This window comes from Podarcis erhardii (assembly GCF_964252035.2).
Source record: "Podarcis erhardii genome assembly, chromosome: 7".
Taxonomy (NCBI): Eukaryota; Metazoa; Chordata; class Lepidosauria; order Squamata; family Lacertidae; genus Podarcis; species Podarcis erhardii.
In genome coordinates, this window is record NC_138511.1 from 59,520,111 (window position 1) to 59,547,463 (window position 27,353).

The following is a 27,353-nucleotide window of genomic DNA, read 5'->3' on the forward strand; positions in this document are numbered from 1 at the left end:
AATTAAATAAACATTTCAGTTTTATTCCAGAAGTGCCTCCTTATCCTTTGAACCTCTGAGGATTGAGTGGACACTGGGCAGAAGTACAATACCTAGCTGCTGTTTGATCATAAACGCTATGACAAATAGCTATTCGAGACCTCTTATGCATTAATAACAGGGAGTTTTTATCTAGTAAATCAGAAAATTGGAAATTGGTCATGTTGCCCTGCTCTTATCTTCAGTGAGGGTCTCTTTCAACAACCCTTCTGCGTGGAGATGATTATTTCAGCCAGTATCCATACTGGATTTGAAATTGTTTTTATATTTGTAATTCTTTTAATATTACTCTTGGGGTTGGTCCAGAGGGTGCAACTGGTGCAGAATATGGCGGCTAGGTTGCTTGTAGTGGGGAAACTACCACCAACATATAGCAGCACCCTGCTTCTGGGATTTGCACTTACTGCCAGTCTGTTACCAAACAAAGTTCAAACTGGGATACTAACATTTAAGTCCCCACATAGCTGAGAACCAGGTTACTTGAGAGGCTGCCTATTTTGCATCCAACAGGCCACCATGGTCTGCAGGAGAGTTTAACCTGCATGTTCCAAAAAACTCGGAAGCCCCTTCCACAGAAACTCGGAACAGGGCTTTTGTGTGGTTGACTCTTTTGTGGAAGAGCATACCTGTCCAGTTCTGCCAGGCACCCACTATCTGCACTTTCCAGAAACAACTGAAGGCATTTTTGTTCCGATGGCCATTCCCTAGCTGGATAAATATACTACGAGCCTTGTTTTAAATGTATTTGTTGTTCTTGTGCTTTTAAATATCTTATGTGTAAACTCACCTCGAGACGACGGTTTAGAAGGCGATTAATTTATTACTCATTATAATGTAAATGATTTTAACTATTTTTGTACATGCAGTTGTTTTAACTGTTTCACAGATTTTTTTTTTTATGGTATTGTGAAATTTCTCCAAGATGCTTTAAAGGAAGTAATTTGTGATAGAAATAATATGATAGCTGCATTAGTATGTAATGAGAGTGTCTATTAACGAACTATAAAGGAATTTATTCTGGCTTGCTGGGTAGACTTCCATCCTCCCTGTAAGACCCCTTTGGCCCTATCCCCGATCTGAGGCTATGTGCATTATTTTGCTAGCAGGTTCACGATTATGGAGCTATAATAACCAGAGCAAGCAAGCAAACCTTTAAAACAATACACAGAAATATTTCCTTCCCATTGACACTAACCCACCCCGCGCCCGCTTTATCACAGCGCCTCAAGATGAGGGAACTACAATCCCCATCAGGCCATAGGCACGGCGCATGCTCTGTGGGAGGGGAAGGGTAGGGGGGCGATGAAACCGCCGCACAGGCGCAGCTGAACATGCTGGGCTAGCTCCGCCTTCTTTCGCTTGCGGCTGAAGCTGCGATTGGCGGCTGGCGATGCTCGGGGAGTTTGGGCGGCTCCTGCGAAGCGTGTGTCTATGTGTGTGTGTCAGGCTAGGTAGAGCCGTGCAAGGCAAGGGACCGGCTGGAAGGTGAGCAGCACAGGGAGAATGGAAGCGGCTGCTACTGCGGTTTTTGGTGTTGCTGCTCCGCCTTTGCATTGAGGGGGAAGAGGAGGAAGCCTTTCCTGGCTAGCCGTGCGTGAGCATAGGTGGGCGCTGCCAGAAAGGGCCACTGCCCTTCCCCTCCTCCGGAGACTGCTGGACCTGGCTGGTACCCGCCTCTTCTCCCCCCTCCCATTTCCCCCCATTACAGGCTTAATGGGGAGGGGGGAAGCATTGGCCCAAGAAGCCTATCCTGAGCTTCTCCTGTACCTGTGATATTTCATCTTCTGTAGAAATCAGAAGGAGGTGAAGGCTGTAACAGCAGAGAGAGAAACCTTTTTGTCACCTGTGAGCGTGTGTGTGTGTGTCTCCAGGCAAAGGTGCTGTTTGCTGGGGTAACGGAGCAAAAAGGGGGTGGGGAAAGTTGGCAGTGCTAGAAAGACATTGGAGCCAGCTTTGTATGAGAACTGCACATTTCCTCCTTGTCCTTGTAGTTCTGGGAGAGGTAGTGGAAGCACCCGTACCCTGGCTGCTCTTACGTCCTATGCTCCAAGGTTGAGATCTTATATCGAAAACAGTTGCCAGGGCTGAGTCTTGCATGAGGCTGAAGTGTGCTTTCGTGTGTGTCTTTGGGACTTGCTACTTAAAAGGAGACCCGCTGGGGTTGAGACTCTGTGGCAAGCATGTGTGCGGTGACCTGGAATTTCCCACTGTAGGCAGATTCTGGGTGCTCATTAGGGAAGGGCAATCTGTACAAGCTCAGAGGCACTGTCCCTGTTGCTTAGTGGCACTGAACCAATTTGAGACATTTGAAGTGGGAGCTGGATGGCACTTATTTTGCAGGTTGAAAGATCCATGCTCAAAGTGCTGGACTTGGTGTCCCTGAGCTTTACAGAGCTGTGATCTTGTGTTGCCTATGAAGGGAATTCTCTAGTGCTAAATTTCTAGGAACAAATATGTGTGGGCAGCGTGTGGGTACCTTGATGGTAAGGGGAATACACTCTGTACAGTGGTACCTCGGGTTAAGTACTTAATTCATTCCGGAGGTCCGTTCTTAACCTGAGACTATTCTTAACCTGAAGCACCACTTTACTGAATGGGGCCTCCTGCTCCCGCTGCGCCGCCAGAACACAATTTCTGTTCTCATCCTGAAGCAAAGTTCTTAACCTGAGGTATTATTTCTGGGTTAGCGGAGTCTGTAACCTGAAGCGTATGTAACCCGCGGTACCACTGTACATGCTTTGGGGCTCTTTATTTTACTTCTCTTAAGTCCTTGCATTTCCAAAAGTGTGTTCTGTATTCATCATTTTGGTTTGGTCTGTGGCTGTACTGGCATTTTTGTAAAATGCACTGTTTGCATACAGTGAGGGTGGGACAGAGGATAGAGGCATAGGCAAACTTGGCCCTCCAGATGTTTTGGGACTACAACTCCCACCATCCCTAGCTAACAGGACAAGTGGTCAGGGATGATGGGAATTGTAGGCTCAAAACATCTGGAGGGCCGAGTTTGCCTATGCCTGGGATAGTGTGATAAGTTTGGTCCCCTGGATTGTCAAGGCTACCTTCTTGCCAACACATGTTGCAGTCCTCACTTATACTTGCATGCTCTCAAATTTAGAAGAAAATGAGATCTTATTCTATGTGCTGACTTTGTTGGCATCCATTTGTCTCAAGGGACAAAGGACTGCTCCTCTGGGAGTGAAGTCAAACCACTGTGTTAGCAGCACTTAAGTGACCTCCCTGGGGCGCAAGCCTGGGCAATGTGTATGGAGGACCTGGGCAGCCCAGACAACAATAACCCCTCCACCTCTGAGCCTAACTGATGTCCAGAGGAAAACAATGGGCACCAGCTTGGTTGCAGGACTTGCCAGAAGGAGGCATATAAGGTGCCATCCAACTTAGGGACTAATATCTGGATTTGTGTAGGGTTTAGTCCTTCTCCTAAAAATATCCTGCAAGGCAGTGGAGGTTTAGGATCAGAATTTCCTTCTCCCATCTCTCGCTGGCTTCCCTCTACAGCTTATGCAGAAACCACCTTCTTGACTGTTGGACCCAGTATTGGTCTTGTTCGCTCAATCCTCCAGAGCCTGTCTTCACATGCAAGGCAGTCCCTAACTCATGGAGGGTTTGAGGCCCATCAGCTACCATCACCTGGTTTAGCTGGCCAGTGGAAGCTGTTCCCAGGTAGTGGCTGTTGTCACATGCTGACAGTTTCTAGGAGCCATAGCTGAGAGCTGAGTTCAGGGTAGGGACTAAAGGTGGACAGACCACCCTAGAAAAGCATGATGTGTCCCCCAGCTGAGGTATTGCCCCACCCCTAATATCCCATACACCCCTGTACAGTGGTACCTTGGTTGTCGAACTTAATCCATTCTGGGAGTCCTTTGGACTCCTGGAACCGTTCGAAAACCAAGGTGCGGCTTCTGATTGGCTGCAGGAGCTTCCTGCACTCAATCAGAAGCCGCATTGGATGTTTGGCTTCCAAAAAATGTTCGCAAACCAGAACACTTACTTCCGGGTTTGTGGTGTTTGGGAGCCGATTTGTTTGGGAGCCAAGCCATTCAACAACCAAGGTACCACTGTACTGACTGCAGCAACACTAATGTGGTGGTTTCAGGGATGAAACTCATCTATAATCTCAAAAGGAATTTATAGTTGCATGCCTTGATTCTCTTGCCTGCAAAATGGGTGCCTCATCCCAACTGTGTTTCTCTCATTTTTATTCTAGTAATAGCAAAGAAAGAAGGCTACCATTGTGTCAGTCACACAATAAATGTGATTTTCCCCCTGCCATTTATTCTTAACCTCTGTAGTGAGGACTGTTTTCTTCTGTCTGCAGCCAATTTGTGAAGGAAAATAGGTTTGGAATAGTTATGGCAAAAAAAGTGTGGAAAGTGAGATTTCTGGAGATTATTAAGGAGAGTTAGACTGGAAAAGCGGAGGTGAGGGGCACTGAAGGAGATGTGGTAGCTCAGAACTGACAAAAGCATGCAAGTATTTCAGGGGTGAAAAGGCTGAGTGATCTCCCGGATGCTCCAGTTTTTGGTGTGTGTTTTCCTTGCTGGCTGTGCTGAAAATTCTTTGTTCCTAGGACTGACTGGCTTCCCCTGGAGGGTTATGCTACACAAGCCACATGGTTGAGGAGGAAGAAGAGTCTGCTTGGGTCCTAATGCCCTCTCTGTAAAAGGGTGACCTTGCATAGTTTTGGACTCTCTCAAGAGGAATGTAGCGAGAGAAGCTGCATTCCTGTTCCCACTTTCTCCTCTCCTTCAGGCACAGTAATTAGATAGCTCATTAAAAAGCACAGGTTTTTCTCTTTACTTCTCCATTCCACTTGTGCATTTTAAGAACTCATATATGGACAAATCAGTCCTATAATCCTGGTACGTCAGCTGGCTGCTTAACACCCCTGAACATTGCTGGCACTTAATTGGGTTCCAGTGCATGTTCAGCACAAAAGTTGTGAAGAGCAGAATACCACCACAACCTGCACCCTCAGCACCTGTGACAGCATTGCCAACTCTCGCAAATTATGGCCTGGTTCAGTGATGGCACCCTTGTGAGCTCGGTGGTGGTGAGAGTACTCAATGAATGTGCCAGAAAGATACAGTGTTGTTGTAAGAATGTTGTTTATCGGTCCATCTTTGTCTTTAGCGTCTTATGCCAGAAATAAATATGTTGTTCAGCTTTGAGTACCAATGTTGTGAGGTGGGGTGGGTACCAGAATTTCTGCCATGCAAAGGATTTGCAGTGATTTGTGCTGATGAATTTGACACCAGTTCAGATTCAGGCCTATCTGCCTTTTGTGGCAACTTAAGGGCTCCTAAAATATGTTAAATGGTGAAGGAGTTGATAGCCAGACTGGGAAATGCATTTTTCTGCCTGCAACTGTGGAGAGCATCTTTTGGACCAGACAGTAGTGAGCTAGAGATGAACCAGTTGTCCAACTTGTAATTGGGCAGTTCCATACATTAATAGATCATTGAAAGCAACTTTTAGCATAATGTGTGAATTGGTAATGAATGCTGGCAAACCCCTGAATGGATACAATTCTCCTAAGTCAAGTCATTTTCAGACAATCTCATGCTAATTTGTCTGTGGGGAGATTAGATGATGTTGCATCAAGCAAATGTTATCTCACACGATTTCCTCTCACTTCACACAAAAAGTTCAAAGTGGGTTTGTTGTTGAAGAGCTCCAGAGCAACTTCAAATGCACTTCCTGAATTTGCCAATATTTGATTGGATCTCACCCGAAAATATCAGTAGTCTGAAAGCGCCCTAATGTGCTCAGCTTCTGGTTGAGGTGATGTGTTCAATATAGGCCAATGTAGATGAAGTATTCAGATTACTGGGTTTTTAAAGGTTTATTGCCAGCGTATGCATCAGCTGTTCTGGCTGGAATTTTTCTCTGGTCCTCAAGTTTTCCAGATTCAGTTCTGTGTGCCTTGGAGGGGTGCGGAGATACACTGCTGTGGGGAGGGACTTGATCTCTGTGCACAAAAGGAAAGGCATTTCTGTGCTGATGTTCTGTTCCTGCATTTTCTTTCAGAGTCAAGAGGTAGTTCTTTGCTGTATGAGCAATGGAGATGCAATCTTACTACACCAAACTCTTGGGAGAGCTCAATGAGCAGCGGAAGAGGGACTTCTTTTGTGACTGTAGCATCATTGTAGAGGGGAGGATTTTCAAAGCCCACAAAAACATTCTGTTTGCCAACAGTGGTTACTTCAGAGCTTTGCTGATCCACTACATCCAAGACAGTGGCCGACACAGCACTGCTTCCCTGGACATTGTTACATCAGAGGCCTTCTCAATTATCCTGGACTTCCTTTATTCAGGGAAGTTGGATCTTTGTGGGGAAAACGTGATTGAAGTTATGTCTGCAGCCAGTTACCTGCAGATGACTGATGTTGTCAACTTCTGCAAGACATACATCAGGTCGTCACTGGACATCTGCAGGAAAATAGAGAGAGAAGCTGCCTTTTATCAGGCTGACAGTGGGAGCTCTAGTTCTGCTCGAGAGGGCACGTCATATGGGGCAAAGAGCCAGTGCTCAGCGTCAGTTTCATCTCTGCAGGAGAAAGAGAGGGTTCCAGATTGCCAGCGAGACCCTCCCTGCGGGGAATGTTGTAGCTGCCACCCCATTCAGCTTGTAGTGCGGGACCCTGTAAGCAGTGACTCTCCAGATGACACAAATTCTTCACTGCCCAAAGTGGTAGAACCCAAAGTAGAGTTTGATGCAGACGAAGTGGAAGTGGAAGTTGGCGAGCGACTACAGCAGTACCCAACACCGCTGACGATTGAGCAGATAGAGGAGGGGCTCCATAGTGGCCAGGCCATGGACCTGGCATGCAACAACTATCACATGAAGCAGTTTTTAGAAGCTCTGCTGCGCAACAGTGCAGCCCAGAGGAAGGACGATGTGGTCCATCATTTTGTCCGTGGGTTTGAGGGTAGGCCAGAGGATGCAGGAGTGCCCATGAGTTCCATGGTGGACATTCACAATGACTGGTATGGAGAGGATGCAGGTGAGATCAGATCCCATGAGGCTGGATGAGATTCCTCTGTTGCCGGGGATAGCTTTCTGGATGAAACTGTAGGTAGTTATACCTGCAAGGGGGAGTGGGGGAAAGACAGCAAAGAATAAACATACACCCTGTTTTGATGACTTGTAACATTGCCTTGGTAGTGCACAGTACCAAGAGTTCACTTTCATTAGGGCCAACCAGAATGTCACAAAATCATGAGCAAGTTTTTCAGAACGGGCTGGATATTGGGCAAAAAGGGGTGGGGTGGGCAAGGGGCTGCAGGAGAGAAAAGGAGGAGGGTACAATATACAAGCCTACAAATCTACAGCACGTAACAGTCTTAAACCCAAGAGCAGAAGTCTGTTAACCAGACTGAATTAGCTGAGACTTTGCTTGGTGCAAAACAGATTTCAGGTGGTACTGAGGAATGTTGGGAAAAAAGAAGCAATTACTATATGTCCCTTTATATATATTTTAAAAGCCTCAAACAGTTCCCTGGGTCTGTCTCCAGCACCAAATGGAATGCAGGGGTCTTTTGTAAGCAGGTTAAGAATTCCATTGTGTTCTTTTTGTTAGCAAAGATGGAGAATAATTTTAGATGGTACACTAAACAGTAATTCAAAGCCAAATTAGGTGGCATCACTTCAAGGTTGGAGAGCATATATAGCCTAATGCCCCCCTCCCCCAATGTTCTAGCTTCAGGTCGTAAAATACCTTTTTTCTTTCAGTTTGAAGATTTCTCTCCTGGAAGGTTAATAGAGTAATCCTATTCGAGTTTACTCCAAAGTAAGTCCCATAGAATTAATTGCAGCAGGAAATTGCTGGACTGCAGACTTTTGGTACAAATAAGCACTGTTTATAACAAGCTTGAAATATCAAGCCTTGGGTGAGCAGGCACAAACATCCTTATGAATAAAAAGCAATTTTTGTAGCATTTATTTTCTGCTGTTGATGTGCAGAAAAATGGTTTGCAGTAGTATGTTGAGGCTGGGCAGGCTAGTAAAAAAATCATGAAAATGCATTTTCCCAGGACAAGAGTTGCTATGTTTCTGTGTGGAATTTGGATGCATTTTCCCCAAAGAAAGCAGGGGAAATCCCTCCTTTTGCAAGGAGATTACATTTCCTTAGTTTCTTCTTGACCCAGCGCCCTCCAGTTTTTTTGGACTATAACTTCTTGGTTGGGGTTGATGGGAGTTGTAGTCCAAAACATTTGAAGGCCACCAGGTTGGAGGAAGGCTGCACTAAGGGAATCCCCACCACACCTTGATGCTGTGTCAGCTGTAGCAGTAGTGTTGTGTGGCATGTGTGCGACATGGCTAATAATACACAGCAAAACAATGTCCTCTTTCTCCCTCATGTATTCTAAACCACAAAAATTTGTGCCTTTCTTCAGTTACCAGCATTTTAAATTCTGACGCTACTTCAAAAACAGTGAGTTGACACCTCTGAAATGCTTCTCTTTCCAAAGGTGATGTGCTGGTGGTGCCGATCAAGCTGCACAAGTGCCCATTCTGCCCATACACGGCCAAACAGAAAGGGATCCTGAAGCGGCACATCCGTTCGCACACGGGCGAGAGGCCCTACCCATGCGAGATATGCGGCAAGCGCTTCACACGGCAGGAGCACCTCCGGAGTCATGCTCTGAGTGTAAGTCAGAGATGTGCAACAAGAGGCGAGTTAAAGAGTAAGCTAAATTGTGGGGTGGCTGGTGCTGCTGTCACTCCCAGGACTCTGACAGCAGAATCCTTAACACCCGTTGATTTTAAAAAGCAGACTTCAACTAGTGCTAATACGCCCAGGAACCTCACCAAAATGCTGGAGAGGATGCCCCTCCACAGGCACATACCTCCACATGTGGTGGGAATGTTCCAAAGTCCAACTATTCTGGACAACAACCATACGAGAAATATTCAAAATAACTAAGCAAGTATTAGAAGTCACCCCAGAACTCGCCCTACTAAACATCTTCCAAGATAATAATGCCCACTACATCATAAAGAGCTCATAACCCACTTACTCTGAGCAGCCAGAAACATCATATCCAGACACTGGAGAGACCTGTCAGGAGTAAGCATGGACCAATAGTACCAAATAGTATGGGAAACAGCCCTATTAGAAAAACTAATCAATAAATTGAAACTGACACGGGGACAAATAGAAGAAGTCGCCTTCTTTCTCCCTCGCCTTCTCCACAGCCTGCCACGCCAAAGTAGATTCCTGCATCGATTCCTGAACGGCTTCTGTATAGATGTTCACTCTTTGTCCCAAATTAGTCACTTTTTGTCCCAAGTTATCAATTTTAATAGTCATCAAATCCGTCTTCTTGTGGAGCTGTTCCAATGAATCACTTATCTTACATGATGCAATCACTAAGGCTTCTTCTGTCGACATTCTTAACCTATCCAAGGTCAATCCCTGGTTTTCACGGTTTTTTATCTTGCAGCTGGAGATTCCACCAGCTCAACTCTTGTAACAGTTTCAAAGGCTCCCTCTAGAGGGAAACAATTTCTATTTCTATCAATCCTTTTAAGCACAGTTCAAGCAATAAAATTAGTTTCAATTTTCAGTTACTTTTACTCCTTTTTAAACGCAAAAGGAGACAATGGAAACAATGTATTTCTCTTATTTAGCTAGCTGTCAAGATACGTTTTATTCACAGTCAATGAACTTCCCAAAACGTCAGTCTTACTAGCAGCCCGCTTCCAGGTTCAGAGCGGTGGTAATTTAACTTTCTTCACTCCTGCAGGTTTACGCGATCCCAAATTCCCCCCCCCTTCTCCTGCTTCCAAGGGGGGTTTAATGATTTTAGCCGATGGAAATTTAATCCTTTACAGAGGGCTTTCCAAGACTTTAGCTTGCAAGCTCTTTGCTTCAATCTATTTACAAAAGGGAGAGGCGGACTTCCTGTTTGAAACCTCCCCATTTCAGTGCCAAATTAAGACGTTTAAAAATCCAGTTTTCCGTTCTACTCACGGGTAGTTGTTTAGGATCAAATTGTCCACAGGAAAAACTCAGCGCTCTCCGGCAACAGCAGTGCGGCTTCACTCCGTGAAAGAAGCAGTCAATTCGAAGCACCGCGCCACTCACCCCACGTCGCTGCGGATCCACGAAACCGGGTCTCCCCGTGAGTAGGGGAGGCGCAAAAGGTGCCAGCCGAATCCCACGTTCACAGGCTTCTCCCGCCTGTGGTTTTTAGTGGGTCTCCGCCTTTGCCGTGGCGGTCAGACCCTGATTTCCACGGAGCAAATTCCTCCCGATCAGAGGAATTCTGCCATTGTCGGAGGCGCCAACCCGGAAGTCTCTAAAAAAAATACCTCTGGTTTCTCTTCAGATCATATAAATCTTTCGCCTTTTATTAAAAAAGCAGACTTCAAACCACTTGTAGGAAACTCTGCCCCTACCCCCCAGTATAATTGGGCCTGGCATGGCGCTGACTTTTGCCCAGGAGATGATTTTCCCCAAACTGATAGCCACCTGCTCCACACCTGGCATTGTATGTGGCAACCATTTTGACGTCCACTTTGTCGATTTTCAGGTGGGGTTTGGATTCAAACCGCCCCTGGAAATGGACTTTTGCCCTGATCAGCAGTTAGATGGATCCCTTCTGAAACTTGATAGGTGGTTGGGGCTGCTGACTTGTCAAAATTGATCTGTGGGGAGTGCAGAGCCTGGCCAGAAGGCCAGATCCAGTTCAACCTGTCATTCTTGTGCCAGCCACTGACCCTTCCTGCTTTGTGTCACGATGCTCTAGGTCCATCGGTCAAACAAGCCAATCATCTGCAAGGGCTGCAGGAGAACGTTTACAAGCAGCCTGTCCCAAGGCTTGCGCCGCTTTGGATTGTGCGACAGCTGCACTTGTGTCACGACTACGCACGAGGATTCGATGCCCATTAACCTCAGTCTGATGGAACCTTCGTCTGAAGGCCAAGAAAAGAGCGACCCAGACAACGATTGGCCCATCTATGTGGAATCTGGTGATGAAAACGACCCCCCTGAAGATGATGATGCTGACCCTGATCCTGACGACAAGCCGGATCTCCACCGAGAAGCACTTATGTAGCAGCAAAAAGAGGGTGGGGAGATGTAAATTCTTTTTCTTATTTGATTTGTCATCTTGACAGCCGGAAAACTGCATATTTATCCCAAGTTGTGAAGTTTGTGGGGGTTTTTTATATGAATAAATTCCATTTCCTAGAACAGGTAGGAACAACTGGACTTTTAAAATTCTGAAATGTCTTTTTAACTTGTTAGTGCTGTGCGCTACACCTTTGAAAGGAATTGTGTGTCCAGGCTGAGCAGAGGCTATGTTCCTTGCAGACCTTCTTCCATCCTTTGGATATGAGGCCAGGCTTTGTCCCTTTATGGCCAGTAATCTTCCATGTTCCTGTGATCTTGCCTCTCCCCCCCCCCCCCCCAGTTTCTCCCTCTCCCTCTCCCTCTCCCTCTCCTCTCAGGATCTGGGTCTCAAACTTAATTCTGAGCTGCTGCTCTCTTTCCTGGACTTTTAATTCTACCTTAGAAATGTAGATGAGGACTTGATCAATGCAAACAAGGCTAAAAGTCCACCACCATTAAAGCATATCCAAGAATGAACAGTTGTGTATACATAAATCTAGAAATGGCTCTTTTTATACAGTATTTTATTTTATACTGTATGTTTATAAAAAGTAAATACTGACACTTCTGTTCATCCTCAAGAAACTTGCAAGGAAGGTATCTAGTCAGGCAGCAGATAAACAGCATGCAGATTTCTGTGGCAACCTTCTTGAGGGTCTGAGCCATTCAACCAGGCACTGACCGTTTTTTGTAGTGCTTGAACCATAAAAGGCCTTTCAGGGTTAGGCCATATATCTACTATGAGCTGCAAACTTTTGACATGTTTTGAAGTGGGACCATAACTCAGTGGTACAGAAAGTCCCAGGTAGGATCCTGGCAACATCACCAGCTAGAAGGATCAGGTAGCAGCAGGCAGTAGGAAAAGAAGTCACTGCCTGAGGCCCCACCCTGGAGAGGAACTGCTGCTGCTGTCACAAATCAGCATAGAAAATAATAATAGGCTGGGTGGAGATACCTTCCTATGAATTAGAGTATTTTTGTTTCTGATCTGTCTGGAGACAGGTCCAGCACACAATCTGCTAAACATTTATTTAAGTAATTACTGAAGATGTTCTTCTCATTGTGCAGGCCCATTTTTTTCCTTAAGAAAAGAACAAAACAAAACCAGCATGCCTGCGTGCCTTTAATGGATTTGCAAAATCGCACCTGCTTATATCTCTTAAGCACCAGGAGGGCAGACATGGCAGCAGCAGGAAGTCCCTCACAATGAGGGGAAATGTGAGAGGGATAAATATAAAATCCTGAAGAGGATCTCATGAAATGCCTGAGAGCTGGCCATACAGATGCTTGTTGGAATTGCAAGGACCTCAGTTTCCTCCCCCTCATTTAAGCAACAAACTACTCAAGGCTACAAGAACACCAGAGTTCTGGTCATTGTAGATGGCATGAATTGCCCCCTTCTCAAATAACTATACTCATGCAATTATTGTAAAAAATGTGAATAAGCAAGGTAGCTGGCCGCTCTTCTGCTTATACGACTTCTCTGACGTAGCCCCTGTGCTCTGGGTGTCCTACAAACCCCCACCCACCCCCTGTATATGTTCCTGCTACTTGTACAGTCAGTTTGGTCGTATTTGTTGATCATTGTGGTTTCTACATTTGTACTGTCTCATGAATTGGTCTTGAGTACTATTCCTTGTTAAAAAATTCAGCTTGGGTTCCACCCTTTTCCTGTTGAATGGCAGGAATTTGGCTTCTTGAAGGATGTGAGGTTACTTGTTTTACTTTTCTAGTGCTGAATTTCTCTAGGCTATTAAACTGGCTGGAAAACTGTGAAATGTCTGTAGACATAAGATAATGAAGATACCAAAACAATTCAGTTAAAATCAAGGTGCATAACTGTACATGGCAGTTCCTAGCCATCTTGGTCATTTGAAAGATTTGGGATTATACCTAAACCTGCTTACCTGAATGACAATGGCACACTCAGGTTGGCCACCAGTCTTACAGGTCTGCCTTAATGAGGCTGGTGTTCCTGTTCTATGTTGGGCAGCTCTGATATGGACTGTCTTGCAAACAGCATTCTGTCTAATTTGTGATGCTTGATGGATTATATTAACTTTTAACATGCAGGTTTCTCCCACCTGCTTCTTCTTGAAATGAAGGTGTAAATTTTCTTGTGAGTTCATAAAACACTACTGTAGAAGGGGTTATGATGTCATAAATGTAGCATTTTTATATCATGAGATTGTGCAGAATGAAACAAGGCAAGGCAAGAAGCAATAATCTTTCTTTTTTTAAAAAAACAAGTTGTAACTGTATAGCAAAAGAAAAAAGAAAAAATGATATTTACAATAGGCTCCCTTTTTCCTTAAAAGAACCAAGGCTCTGAAGTGCAAAGTCCTGACACCACTTTTGCGAGGTGTCTTTCTGAATAGGTGAGACTTGCATAGTTATTGGAAAACACGGGGGGGGGGGGTAATCTGATCTTTCAGAAAATTGGTCTTGAGAAACATTTTGAAAGGTTCAGCCCTGAAAATTAGCAATGGCTTTCCCCAAAGCTGAGCACAAGGGAGCCTGGAGTTTACAAAGCAGTTGAAGGTGCTCTTGAACCTCTAACGAATGGAGTTACTCATTGAATGCAGGTTAGGGACACAATTAGTGCTCCTAACTCAGGCTTTGCCAACCTGGTGCCCTCCAGATGTTGAACTGCAACTTAGCATGTATAGCACAGTGTGTTGGCTGAGGCTAGCTGTATTGCAACATTTGGAGAGCCCCAGGTTGGTGAAGGCTATTCTTAACCCATTAGCTCAGAACATTTGGGATACTTGCTCCTTTCTGTCCTCATTCGGATGGCTTATCACTTTGTTTTGAGTTCTTTAGAAAACACTGAAGACTTGTGATGCCCAAGATTTGTAATGGCTTGTATGCTAAAACTGATATGAGTGGCTTTTCACACAGTGCATCCTGGAGGTGCATAAGCAGAACTAGGAGGAAATGGACCACCCTTCTAGATTTGAGAGATGCGGATTCCTTTTAGGCTGCTTCTTTTGATCCTTAGAGGTTTTCTTGTGTACCTTGTGAGTAAAGAATGAATCTGTTGACATTTTTGTGTTATGGGAGTTGGAGTGGAACAGATTCCAATCTCATTCCTGTTAGGAGACTGCCAAAATAAGATTTCTAATTGTTTTCAAGTGGATCCCGTGTGTCATTTTGTGTTTAATTGAAAATGATGCACTTGACTTGCTCATATGTGGCAGGTGTTTTGTAAGTGTAGTACATGCTGTGATTCTAGCTCAGTTCCATGACGTGTCCTTGGAACCCTCCATTAAAAGTGTGCAAGCAAAAGAGATACTGCAGTTCTAAGAGACAATTTCATGGTGCTTAAAGAAGAAATTGAAAGCCACCTGAGCTTGCCATAACTAATTTTGCAGAGGGAGTTTCTCCCCCCCCCAAGTGTAATTTCCCTAGTTTCCCCCTCCCCCTACATAAATATGCAGTTGGTATATTAATGACACATCTTGCAATCTTACTCCTGTCCTAAATGTTCATACTTGGAATTAAATCCCATTGATTTCAGTGGAAGTTGCTTTTTAAGCATTTATGGTATCTGCCTTTCAGAAATTTATATACTTGATTTTGTTAGCAGTGAATGGTAACTTTATAGCCATAGCCCTTTTTAAACTTTTTTTTTTTTTTTTTTACAAATGAAATGTTGCGATTAGGACCAATCTAAGAATATAAACATATATTAGAAATTATGACTCTTTAGGGAAATAATTCCTTTAATTTATGAAGTTTTAATCAAGGACTGCAAGCTAAATGGAAGCAAAAAACAAATTACTGTAAGTAAACAGAAAGGATATTGGCTGAATTTCAAGCAGACAGCTCAATGTTCTCACATACTGCATATGATATGACTCTTCCTGTCATCTGTGTTAACTTGATTCTGTTCTGCAGGCAACCTATTGAAATCAATTGGACCAATGCAACAATGGATTGTGTGTGAATTTCTGAAAGTGCAGTCATATCACAGTTTGGATTTGCTGTAAGTGGATGTACTGACACAGCAACATAGAAGAGCCCTGCTGGATCAGGCCAAAAGTCCATCCAGCATCCAACATCCTCTTCTCTCAGCAGTCAACCAGATGCCTGTGGAAATCCCACAGAGAGGAGCCAAGTGCAAGAGCAACTCTCCCCACTTGTGATTTCCAGCAATTGGTATTCAGAGGCAAACTGTCCTGGAAGCTGGTACACAGCCATTTGTGGCTGCATGAGTTTGTCTAATCCTCTTTTAAAACCATCCATGCCTGTGACTATTACTATAGTTTTAACTGTGTCCTGTGAGAAGAAGTACACCATCAGTTTACAGGTTACTTTATATAGCTTCGTAAGGAAAATATTTGTAAAAGCTGCTCTGTGCTCCCAATGAGCTTTCAAAATCCTACATAGAACAGAGCAAGCGTAAGGAGAGATAAGGCTTGGGAGTGACTAATGCCATGATTACAGCTCGAGTACAAAGCTCTTTAAAAAAGTTTCCCTGAACATCTCAAAGATAGATGCCGCATTCTTAGTTGGTCAGGTAAGAGCTTGCACATAACTTAAGTCATATGGCAGCAGGTGTTTTTTGCACATGTAGTTCTGATGTGTGTGTGCACCAAGAGCTGGGGGTCTTTTGTTTAATGCAGTCAGCACAGCTCTGTGTACACATTTCCACTGCCTGCATGGAGCTGCAACTGATATTACAGGGAATGGAGTGACTCATATTCCCCAAACTTGAGTTCTATGTGCCTGTGGAGCTTTGGACTGGGATATGGCCCATTTGACCTGTACAGTGGTGCCTCGCAAGATGAAAAGAATCCGTTCCGCGAGTCTCTTCGTCTGGCGGTTTTTTCGTTTTGCGAAGCAAGCCCATTGACGGCTTAGCGGATTAGCGCTATTAGCGGCTTATCGGCTTATCGGATAAGCAGATAAGCGGCTTAGCGGCTTAGAAAAAGGGGGGGGGGAGGAAAAAACCCACAGGAACTCGCAAGACATTTTCGTCTTGCGAAGCAAGCCCATAGGAAATTTGTTTTGCGAAGCACCTCCAAAACGGAAAACCCTTTCGTCTAGCGGGTTTTCCGTCTTGCGAGGCATTCGTCTTGCGGGGCACCACTGTAAATTATAACTTGGACTTGGAAGCCATTTTGGCATATAAGTGGTTATATAAATAATAGTAAGGGGGCCAAAGGTGTAAGAATTAAAGTGGTCTTGGTGATATGCAGGGAAAGGACCTGATCTGATTGCTTTCTTAACATACCAGGGCTCAAGAGACTAATCAGAACTGCGTGTTTATCTGTGGGTCCCTAAAGGGAAAGTAGTACTGAAGTGCCATCACTGCCTGCCTAATTTCTGGTGTCTCCTTCCTGATGTTTGACTTGTGTCAGGGTAGATCAGAAATAAACCAAAGTTGAGAATCTGCAGAGACCACCACTATAGCAGCTATTTTTATTTTGTCTTTTTCTTCCCGGGGAGGCGGGAGAAACAAATATGAAGTGCTTTTGTAATTTTGTTTCTGCAGTGGTGCATTATCAAGTCTTGTATGTTTAAACTGTTTATGTACTATACATGTTTATATAACTGTAGTCCAGTACTTTTATAGCTGAAAATGTGAAAAAATAAATATCAAAATAACATTGAAATAACGGTGCCGCCTTCTATTTGTATGTAAGGTACTCAGCTGTGTAAGAAGGTACTTTGGGGTGCACAAATAGTAGGGTGGTTTTCCAACCCACCCACTTCAGATGTAGACTTGGAACTGAGCATTTGCCTGGTGCTCCTGTGGCTGGAGTATCAGACTAGGAATATTATTATTATTATTATTTATTAAAGTACAGGATAAAAGTACAAAATAAATTGATAATACAAGAACTAAACTAAACAATAACCCCCCTTCCACAAACACATTTTAAAGGCCGTAGAATATTAATTGGCCAAAGGCCAAAAAGAAAATTATTTATATGGCACCTAAAGATGTATAATGAAGGTGCCAGACAAACCTTTCTGGGAACGGGGAGAACAGGGTTCAAATTGCCAGTCAGCCCAACCACTAACTCTTAGCCTCATCAAGGTAGGCTAAAATGGGTAAGTCTCATATGCTATCTTGAGTTGCTTGGATATAAGTGTATAAATTGTACCATCTAGGGTAGCCATATTTCAAACAGTGAAAATCTGGACACAAAAGTTGTTTGACTTTCCCTCTCTCCCTGCCACCAAACTTGGATTAGAGAGATTGCCATGAGAAGCTGCCTTATACCATGTCAAACCGTTGATCCATCTAGCTCAGTATTGTTTGGTAGTGGAGGTGCTGGAGATTGAATCAAAGACCTGCATGCAAAGCAGATGCACTGCTAATGAGCTGCTGTCCTGACCCATAAATAGAAACCAGTGGGACACTCATCCAAAGGGGGGGGGGCAGCATGCAGTCACCAGTGCAAGCCCTTTTTCTGGATTTATTTTTTTCTAGGGGAAATCCCTTCATAGAAACATGATGTCAGCTATTGGTGGCTGTTTCAAAGCCAATCTTTCCAAGAGCTCAAAATGGATCAAAAGGTGGTGGATATGAATAATCCTAAAAGCGTTCTCTCTTTTTTTTAAATAAAAAAGTGTTACAATTTTCAAAGTCATTTGCATGCCCATTTTCTTTTCCTGCTGGGAGGTTTGTCGGTTTTAGATCCCCAAACCATTTCCCTTCATCCAGGAGGAACTGCCTCTACTACCCTTCCAGCTAAGTGAGGGGACAGATTTAAGAGCACCGTGAAAGGGCAGGAGGTCGGTAGAGTTTATTCGTTAACCAAAGGCGTTTAACCATTCCAGAGTTCCAGTACACAGAGACCAAGTGTTTCGTGTTCAGCAGCCCCGGATGGCTCTCTGGGTTTCCAGCCAGATCCACGCAGCACACCGTGTCTTGGCCCAGCGCCGCCTCGGGGCTTGCCTCTTCTCCAGCTAAGCCCTCACGTTCCAGCTCTGAGGGCGACAAAGGAGCCGCACTATTAAAACCAAGGCGGTTCGAAGCTGCAGCAGCAGCGGTCGTTGACCTTTTGAGCAGAACAGAGCCCGGCGAGGGAGGCCCGTCTAGAGGGGCTCCTCCAGTAAGTGCCCATTTCGCGTGGCTCGTTTGGGCTTCGAGAGGCTAGCCCGCCTGGAGCCGCCCTCGAGACCCCGGGGAGGCGAGCGCGCTTGCGCCCGCTGGAGAAGCGGGGGGCAGCCGGGCGCCCAGCTGGGGCTGGCAAGGCGAGGCGGCGGCGGCGGAGGGGAGGGGGAGGCGCCCGCGCCGTCGGCAGGCGCAGAGCGGCGTGCGCGCCTGGCCCCTGCCGCGCTCGCTGCGTTGCCCCTTTAATTGTGTCCCCAGCCCTCGGGCGTCTCTCTCCAACGCCCACGTCAGCAACTACCTTTTGTTTCTCTCCCGGCCGGGCTGCTCAGCGCTTTGGGGCGGCGGCGCCCGGCGAGGTTTCGCGCCCTCACCCGTCGAACCCCGAGCCCGCGCCGCTTGCAGAGCCCCGCCGCCCCTCGAACGCCCGCCCCGCCGCCGCCGCCGCCCAGCCCGCGCCTCTGCCGAGCGGTAAGTCAGCGACGCCTCCGCGGCAGCGCCAGCAGGCCGAGCAGGGCGTCCTTCGGGCTGAGGCGGCTCTGGGGTGAGCCGGGCGCGCCTCTGCTTCCCCGGCTAGCGGAGGATGTCCGGCCGCGCCGCCTCTCCCTCCTCCTGCGCGGCGGCGCCCCAGTCGGGCAGCGCCCGGCCAGCCCCGTCAGGCGGGCGCCATTTGCTGCCGATGCCGCCCCGGGCGCGGTGTTCGGCTCGCAACAAAGGGCTGGCGAGGGACCGACAGAGTCCTCCCTGCCGCGCGTGCCGAGCTCCGAGCCGGGCAGGGGCACCTTCTGCGCCCGGGCATCGAGTGGCGGCGGCGGCGGCGGCAGCGGGAAAGGCCAAGCTAGGCAGCCCGGCTGCGGCGACGGCTGGGAATTCCGCATCGCCTCCCGGCGCCCTTCCCAGGAAAGGCGGGCGGGTTGGGTGGTGGCGGCGGTGGTCCTCCTCCCGGCAGGGCGCGCGGACCGGTCCCCCTCTGGAGGCGACGCCGGGGATCGGTCCCCGGTGACTTGGCGGGCGCGCCTCCAGCGCCGTCGGGCGTCCCGGGCTCCCGATGGCCGAGCCTCCAGCTCGGGGCGGGCGGGCGAGAGACTGACGGCGCCCTCTGCCAATGTGCGGCGCCGGCGCCCCTGGTGCTGCCGGGCAGGGCTAGGGGAGGACCGGCGCTGCCGCGGTGTCGGCCGCCTGCTCGGAGGCAGCTCCTCTGATTGCAGCGTCCGCGCCGCCGCCTGGGCGCCCTTTCTGGCGGCGAGCGCGGCGCAGCTGGCGAGCAGAGGGGCAGCCCTGCTGGTGGGTGCGGGGCTGGGACAAGAGGGAGGCGGCGGGACCAGTGGCTCCTCGACCCCTCGCCGGCCCCTCCACGCCACACACTTGGCATGCCAGCAAGTCCCGTTTCCCCACTTTTCGCCTCCAGGCTGGAAGGACGCCTGTCGTCTCGGGGGCCCGGATTTGGCGAGCGGAGTCTCCAGTTGCTGACCTCTGCGCTGGAGTCGCGGAGCCCCGCGGTGCAAAGGGCTGGGGCGCTGAGTGGTGTGACAAGGGGTCGCGCTGCTAGCTGCGGGCTTGGAAAGCAGCAGCCCAACCCAACTGGCGTGCCCGTTGCAGGTTAAGCCCAGATCGGCTGCCTTGGGACTAGCGATCCAGCTGACTACTGTCGGGACTGAGAAGCAAGCGCCGGCCCCCTCCCCCCCCCCCACGACAAAAACGGGACATGCAATTAGGGCATGGGGTGAAGGACAACTTCCATGTGACAGTTTGATGATGGGAAGAAAGTAGTGATTGCTTAGGAATGGTGGGTTGAGCTTGCTGGACCTCTAAATAATGACAGCTTGCAATGTTAGGCAAACTGGCCTTGCATGTGATTCCAGTTTCACAAGCTGTGTGAGGCGATGCAAACCTATTGGCATTGAAACCAACTGACCTTACTGCTCTGGGGTTTCATGTAGGCAGATGTTGTGAGTCTGGGGGCTTCCAGACAGGGGCTTAATTTGCAAACTGGTTGTTGACAGCAGGGTTTCTCTCTCTCTCTCTCTCTCCCCCCCCCCCCCAGTTTATTGGATTTCCCCCAGAATGCGTAAATCCAGATTAAAGTGGGTGGGAGGAATACAGACTGCCATTTTGATGCCATATTTTATCTGGAAAATTCAAACAAGCAATTGAAATGTGCCTGCTTGAGGAGTATCCATCCCACAGTCATCACCCAGAGAGATTCAGTCTCTTATATGTTGCCAATATGTCCAGCTCATCATAACTGAGGTGAAGGACACTGGCTGCTTCCATCATGCTCAGCTCCACAGAGGCAAAGATGCTGGTGTACAACCGTGCCCTTATGGTGCAGCTATTTATTGGGCTCTGGATACACAAGTTAGGAAGCTGCTACAGGTGCGAGAGAAAATGCTGTGTACTGAGACCCCTTTCCTGGCCCCTCTGGATGTTGATGGACTCCAAATCCCATCAGTCCCAGTCATCGGGGATGATGGGAACTGTAGTCCAGCAACATCTGGCGGGCTGCATATCCCCCACACCTCACTCAGAAGTACTTAAGAGTTTCAGGGGGACTCTGGTTCAGACCAGGTGTGATGTGAAGTGCCTCTCAGTACAGTATTATTCTACATTTACATGTTTTATCTTCTCCCTTAGTTCTAAAAAAGCCTAAGCAAGCATACCCCTCATTTTATCCTCATAACAACCCTGTGAGGTAGGTTAGCTGACAGAGAAAGTGACCAGCTCCAGCTCCCAGTAAGCTTCATGACCAGTTGGGGATTTTTGAACCTGGGTCTCCCAAGCTGCACCCCAGCACTCCAACCAGTACACAACACTGATTTGTATTTATTTTTACTTGAATTCAGTTGCAGAAATGACCGTGTTGGTAACTATGTTTGAGACCATGGCCGGGGGCAGATTAGCCCTTTCCAAATGGGCCATTTTTCTGATAAAAGTTTTACCCCAGGCTGCTTTGCCACCCAGGGGGCAGAGAGAGAGGCTCTACAAATATTTCCCCCCGAAGGGAGAAAAGTAGTTGGGAAGATTTTGATTGGGGGAAATGGCCCATAGGATATGTCTGCTGTCCCAGACATATTTGGCATATTGCTCTCCCTGCCCTGCCCCACTAAAGCTAAAATATAGACCAGTAGTGGACAGCTCTTGGAAAGTGTGCTGGTCAGTGGTAGAGCATGTGCTTTGCATACAGAAAGTCCCTGGTTCACTCCTTTGCATCTCCAAGTTGGGCTGGGAAAGGCTCCCATTCGCTACTCATTGCAGACAAGACTTGAGTTAAGTTGTCTAATGGTCTGACCTCCCAGTGGCACCTTCCCAATGCTCACATCCAGTTTGGCCCTTGAAGATTGCATTCTGTCACTGACCGTCTTGTGCTTCACCATGTCTCTGTGAATGACTGATAATCTTGCAGCTGCGGTTTATATGTAGCAAACAGAGACCTGTTTATTCTTTTTTTTTTTTTTTTTAGAGCAACACAACCCTGTTTGAGAATGGAGATTTCTTCCCATCAGTTTCATCTCCTGCAACAATTAAACGAGCAGCGCAGGCAAGACTTATTTTGTGACTGCAGCATTTTGGTTGAGGGGAAGGTCTTCAAAGCCCACCGGAATGTGCTGTTTGCCAGTAGTGGCTACTTCAAAATGCTCCTTTCACAGTGCTCAAAGGAAACCAGTCAACCAACAACCGCAACTTTCCAGGCATTTTCTCCCGAAACATTTTCCGTGATCCTGGATTTTGTGTATTCAGGCAAACTCTCCCTCACTGGCCAGAATGTGATTGAGGTCATGTCAGCTGCCAGCTATCTGCAAATGACTGACGTTATTAGTGTTTGCAAGACATTCATTAAATCCTCCTTGGACATCAGTGAGAAGGAAAAAGATCGCTATTTTAGTCTCTCGGACAAGGAAGTGAACTCGAATGGCGTGGAGCGTTTATGCCTGTATGGGACTGGGTGGAGAACGGAGAGCAGTCCCCCTCATTCGCACTTAAGCCCAGATCAAGGGACATGTATAGTGGGTGGAAATTCTTGGACCAATTTCAATTATTACCCAGCCACTCAGAGAAATGCCCAACAGCTGTCCAAGCATGACCAAAGGCAAGAACCCACGAAGAAAACCAGTAGACATGTAGGGCTGCCACAACCCTCCGATGTCCCTCACTATAAGGCAAGTAAACTGGAAGAGCGAGTTTCAGAGCCTATAAGCCACACTTCTCCATCTGAAGAGGACGTCCAAATTGATTCAGAAGGTGACTCTGGCCATTCCAGCTACCAGTACGGCCAGGGATCTGACACCGTCCCGAGAGGCTCAGCTGTGTCACAGCAAGAGCATGATTCTCCACACCCTGCTGGCAAGTCAAAATCTTCTAAAGGGGATGAGCCATACCCTAGCATGCCCTCGGTATTGGGTGTGATGGGGAACTGGGCGGATGGTAAGGATATTCATTTAGCATACAGTCAATTGCCTTCTTGGCCCTTGGCTGCATAAAAAGTTTATTATTTTACCTCTTTAAAATGAGTGTCATTTATTGGAGGTGAACTAAATTTTGCATGCAAGGAGAATGATTCAAATGGATCCAGCTATCATAATTGTAATAATGACCTCATTGTGTGTTGAGCAGTCTCCTTTTTCTGTTCAGCTTACTCAAGGTAGAGGTCAAGTTTTGTGGGATACGGTTTTGACGAAATGAAAAATAAAACTGCTTCTTGTACCCACTGAAATCCCTCATTTTTATGTTTGGGCTTGTGGTACCTGAAGCAGATTTCCTCCCCCCTCTCTCCACATCCAAGGGCCTGCACTTTTAAAAAAGTCTTGCTGTACCACTGAGGCACCTGTTCTTCCCTTCATCTCTTCCCCCATCATACTGCCACCTGTAGCAAGATGCTTCTTCTCCCCGCTGCCTGGCAGGGCCAGTTGTGGTGCCACCCTCCTCAGTAAGATCATAATTTCTTAGCAGTGCTTCCTAGGATTGTGTGTTTTTTAAAAAAATAAAGCATATCTGCAACCCAGCTCTTTTGCTTTGTGCTTTCTGCACTGGTGGCAAGGAAGACTGGGTCTTGCTTAATTTCCAGTGGGGCTGTTATGGGAGGCGGGGAAAAATACATCTCTTACACCACTTTTGCAGAGAGAGTGCAGAGTGGGGAAAGCTTTTCCCACTCTGCAAAAGAGGGCTTGATGTAGCCCCAAGGAGTATTGCTGTCTGAATCAGATGACCAAATGCCTCCTACCAACACCACCACTTGGACTAGTGCTTTAAAAGTTTTGCTTGACCATTCAGATATTAGTTCCATCTGTTCCCCTAAATTGTATAGCCTTTGCTGTATGGTAAGGCCAGCCATGATGGAGCAGGGGAACTGCCCCTGGCAAGGAGATTCATAAAGCCCCTTCAAGAGGGCTCTGTGTGTTCCGGTGACTGCAATGTGCAAGAGCAGAATGCTGTATTGGGTGCAAAACAGAAGGGCTGTAGCTCAGTGGGTGTAAAGCACATGCCCTGCATGCATGAGGCCCCAGGTTTGATCCTTGGTGTCTCCCTTTAGAGCTGGGAAAGATTTCCACCTGAAACCCTGCAGAGCTGCTGGCCTGTAGACAATACTGAGCTAGATTGACTGGTCTGACTCTACATAAGGCAGCTTCTTGTACTAAATTCGGCATCCTGAAAATCCTAAAAAGGTGAAAGTGTGTGGGTCTCAGAATCCAGAGTGTTGCTGGTTTCTTGTGGTTGCACGGTGTTGGGGCAGGACCCGACAGAGTTCACTACAGCTTCTTATAACTTGCAGCAGCAAGATTGGGCAGAATAAACACAGGTGGATTAAGTAAAATTGCATCATTTATACCAATTGCAGAACTTTCTAAAAAAATAATAATAATACAGTTTGCAGTCTTGAAGTCAGTTACTTTATTTTGACGAAAAGTGTCACTGTGATAGGCGTGTTACAATTTTTGCAGCATTTTAAAAGCATTGCTTGGTACTCACAGATGATCTGCCTAGGATGAGGTTCAAATGCCCCTTCTGCACTCACGTGGTAAAGCGGAAAGCAGACCTGAAGCGCCACCTTCGCTGCCATACGGGAGAACGGCCGTATCCGTGTGAAGCATGTGGAAAGAGATTCAGCAGGCTGGATCACCTGAGCAGCCATTTCCGAACAGTACGTTGGCACATGTTGTATTTTGAGATGATACACCCCCAGTAACTACTTAATATAGAGATGCATTGACTTGCATCTGTCTGTTTTTAGGAAACTTGCTTTATTCTGACGCTGGGCTTGTCTACATTTCTAATTTCCTAGGAACACCTATTTCTCACTATACCTCGAATCTTAATCCCAATGGGGCAGGACCTAAACAAAAAAATGTTAATATTGGTGTGATTCAGCCACAGTAAATCACTTTGATTCCCCATTAATTTCAGTGGGAGAGCTCACCATATGCTGGGTGTCTCCCACTGAAGCCAATAGAACATCAAAGTGATAGTTAAACTCTGGAACTCACTCTCACAGGAGGCAGTGGTGACCACCAACTTGGATGGCTTTAAAAGAGGATTAGACAAATGCATGGAGGAGAGGGCTCTCGTTAGCTACTAGCCATGATGCTTATGCTCTGCCTCCACAGTCAGAGACAGCAATGTTCCTGGAAGCCATAGGAGGCCAGAGGGCTCTAGGGCTCTGGTCCTTCTCATGGGTTTCCATAGGCATTTGGTTGGCCACTGTGAGAACAGGATGCTGGCCTAGATGGGCCACTGGCCTAATTCAGCAGCAAGGCTCTTCTTATGTGGTCAACTTCAGCTGGATCACGCCCTATATTGTTTCTACTGAATTTCTAGAGTGCCCTGTCTTGAGAGCTAAAGGCAGAAAATCCTAACATGATGATAAAAATGCGTAAGTAAAATGCCTTGTAACATGAATGTGATATGATGAGTAAAATTGCACTATATAAAACATTGTATCATTTCTTTTCTGCCTACCTTAATCTAAGCAACCATTTCTCCACCACCATCCGGAATATTTTCACTTTCAGTGATTTAAAGAAATACAAAATAAACAAGTACATATTCTATGGGATTTATTGCTCAGTTAATCACTTAATACCTTCCCCCTTTCTTGTTCCTGTTGTAATAGATGCTTATTGTGGATTACTGAAATTATCATATAAAAAAAAACCTTGAGTGAATAGACATAATCATGTAGGGCTGCTGATAGGTGGCACAGGGGGTACTAATGCACTGGGCCCTATAGTCAGCAGGAGCCACAGAGCATTCATTAAAAAAGTAAGTCTCTAGCCCTTCTAGAAAGAATGTTTTAAAGCAAAATGTGCAGGTATCCTTATAAGTGATATCTGTGAGATATGCCAGCCTGGCTGCTCCTGCCTTTCAATGAGTAAAGTCAGAGCTGGAATTGATGAGTTCGTTGTTGGGACACCAGGCTATAGGACTCTAAAGAGCTGCTGTTTTCCTTTAGTGGACTTTTCTTGTTTTTTTTCTTATATTCCAGTGCTCTTTCCTTTTTTCTCTAGCAACCATAGTGTCTATTTCCTGTGGAGGGCTTGTCTGAGATCAGATACTCCCTAGATGTTATTTTCTGTAAATACGACTATACAATAACTGTGTGTGGATGTTAAACCCCCCCCCCCAAATGACATGTAAGATGTGAAGCCTTTGCAACGAGGCATAGGCACCAGAGCTGAAGACTTAAGAACTCACTAAGAATCCAGTGTAACTTGCAGTACAGCAGTGTTCAGGTCTCCTGAAAGCCTCTTTGTGTTTAACTGAGCAAACCCACTGGTTAGTGGGTACAGTATTGCAGCCTAGGCTTTGGTGTAGGCTGGGCATTGGGAGAATTCAGTGTTCTTCTGCCTTTAACAGTTGTGCGGTAGGCAAGTTAAACATTTTCTAGTATGGAAATACAATTATGGGAACAGCTTCACCTACGGGTATAGGGCGATACACAAATTTAATAATTAATTAAATATGGGTACACAAGGGAGTAATTTGTAAGAGAGCACAGTATGTGAAGTAATACAATGAGTTTACCACTACACACTGTGGATGTTAAGGCAGGAAGTTACCTTAGCTCACAGTTTCTGTGCCTTGGGGACCATGAATTAATTTTGAATGGCCATATCTTGAACCGAAATTATTTTTCGTATCCTGGAATTCTTCCTTTTCACCACACTAGGCTGCCTGGGTTAAATTTTAGTAGCAGCCTCTCTATACTGAGAGCATTGCTGTATGGAAGGGGAACAAATAATTTTTCTATTTCCCTTTTGAGCAGTGATCAGCACTCTCCCTTTCAATTTTCACAGATCCATCAAGCTTGCAAGCCCATTTGCAGAAAATGCAAGCGTCACGTGACTGAGATGACGGGGCAAGTGGTCCAAGAAGGGACGAGGCGCTACAGACTTTGCAATGAGTGCCTCTCCGAAGCTGGCATAGACAGCATCCGCATTGATTTGGACACTGAGCCACCACCTGAGTTCCCGCTAGAAGAGGACAAGGATTCTAACTGGAATTACGGTGAAGACAACAGATCCGATGTGGAAATTGTAGAGGACGGGTCTACCGATTTGGTCATCCAGCAAGTGGACGATAGCGATGATGAAGCTGAGGAAAAAGATATAAAACCAAACATTAGGTAGTTATGAATGGACTGGATGTTAAATAAAAGTTCCCCCTTTATGTTGTCATTCCTTTGTTTTGACCATTGACTCCCAACCAGCCTGTGGTTAACATACAATCTATTATATAGGCTTTCTATGACTTGGGCTAAACTTGCATGCATTTATGGACATGCCATTGTGTCTATATTGAATTTAGTTACTCAAGGGTATCAATATTTTGTTCCATAAGCAAGCATCCATCCTGAGATGGTACCATGTATGAACAATTACCTGCTGAAGTGCGACAGTGATAACTTTTGATAGAATAAAATGGATCTCTTCTCAAACCTTTTTCAATGTTGGGGAGCACTTCAAAATAAAGTTAACAGCTTCATTGTAAGTTACTCTATTAAAGCTTTTGACAGCGTGAGGGTTTTGTTTTTTAAAAACCGCAAGCATAAAAAGGTGCAATGATAATTAATGTATATTTAATATACGCAGTCACACACACTGCAATCCTAT

General features: G+C 46.3%; 2 protein-coding genes across 5 annotated transcripts; both read left to right on the plus strand.

The window, feature by feature from the left end:
- Positions 1–1,409: 1,409 nt before the first annotated feature.
- Positions 1,410–21,811, plus strand: ZBTB8B (zinc finger and BTB domain containing 8B). 4 transcript variants are annotated; one of them, XM_081870406.1, is made up of 5 exons: positions 1,444–1,643; positions 6,088–7,064; positions 8,533–8,711; positions 10,816–11,137; positions 21,710–21,811. In XM_081870406.1, exons 2-4 carry the CDS (start codon positions 6,119–6,121, stop codon positions 11,122–11,124), a joined length of 1,434 nt encoding a protein of 477 aa, XP_081726532.1. In that variant the 5' UTR covers positions 1,444–1,643; positions 6,088–6,118; the 3' UTR covers positions 11,125–11,137; positions 21,710–21,811. The 4 variants fall into 4 exon arrangements, with proteins under 4 accessions (XP_081726533.1, XP_081726532.1, XP_081726531.1 ...); XM_081870405.1 differs by lacking the exon at positions 21,710–21,811 and adding an exon at positions 15,081–15,948; XM_081870407.1 differs by lacking the exon at positions 21,710–21,811 and having other exon boundaries at positions 1,410–1,524; positions 10,816–14,634.
- Positions 21,732–27,258, plus strand: ZBTB8A (zinc finger and BTB domain containing 8A; the record flags this gene model as incomplete). The annotated part of the gene is made up of 3 exons (XM_081870401.1): positions 21,732–22,671; positions 24,216–24,385; positions 26,538–27,258. 3 exons carry the CDS (start codon positions 21,732–21,734, stop codon positions 26,868–26,870), a joined length of 1,443 nt encoding a protein of 480 aa, XP_081726527.1. The 3' UTR covers positions 26,871–27,258.
- Between the last annotated feature and the right edge of the window lie 95 nt (positions 27,259–27,353).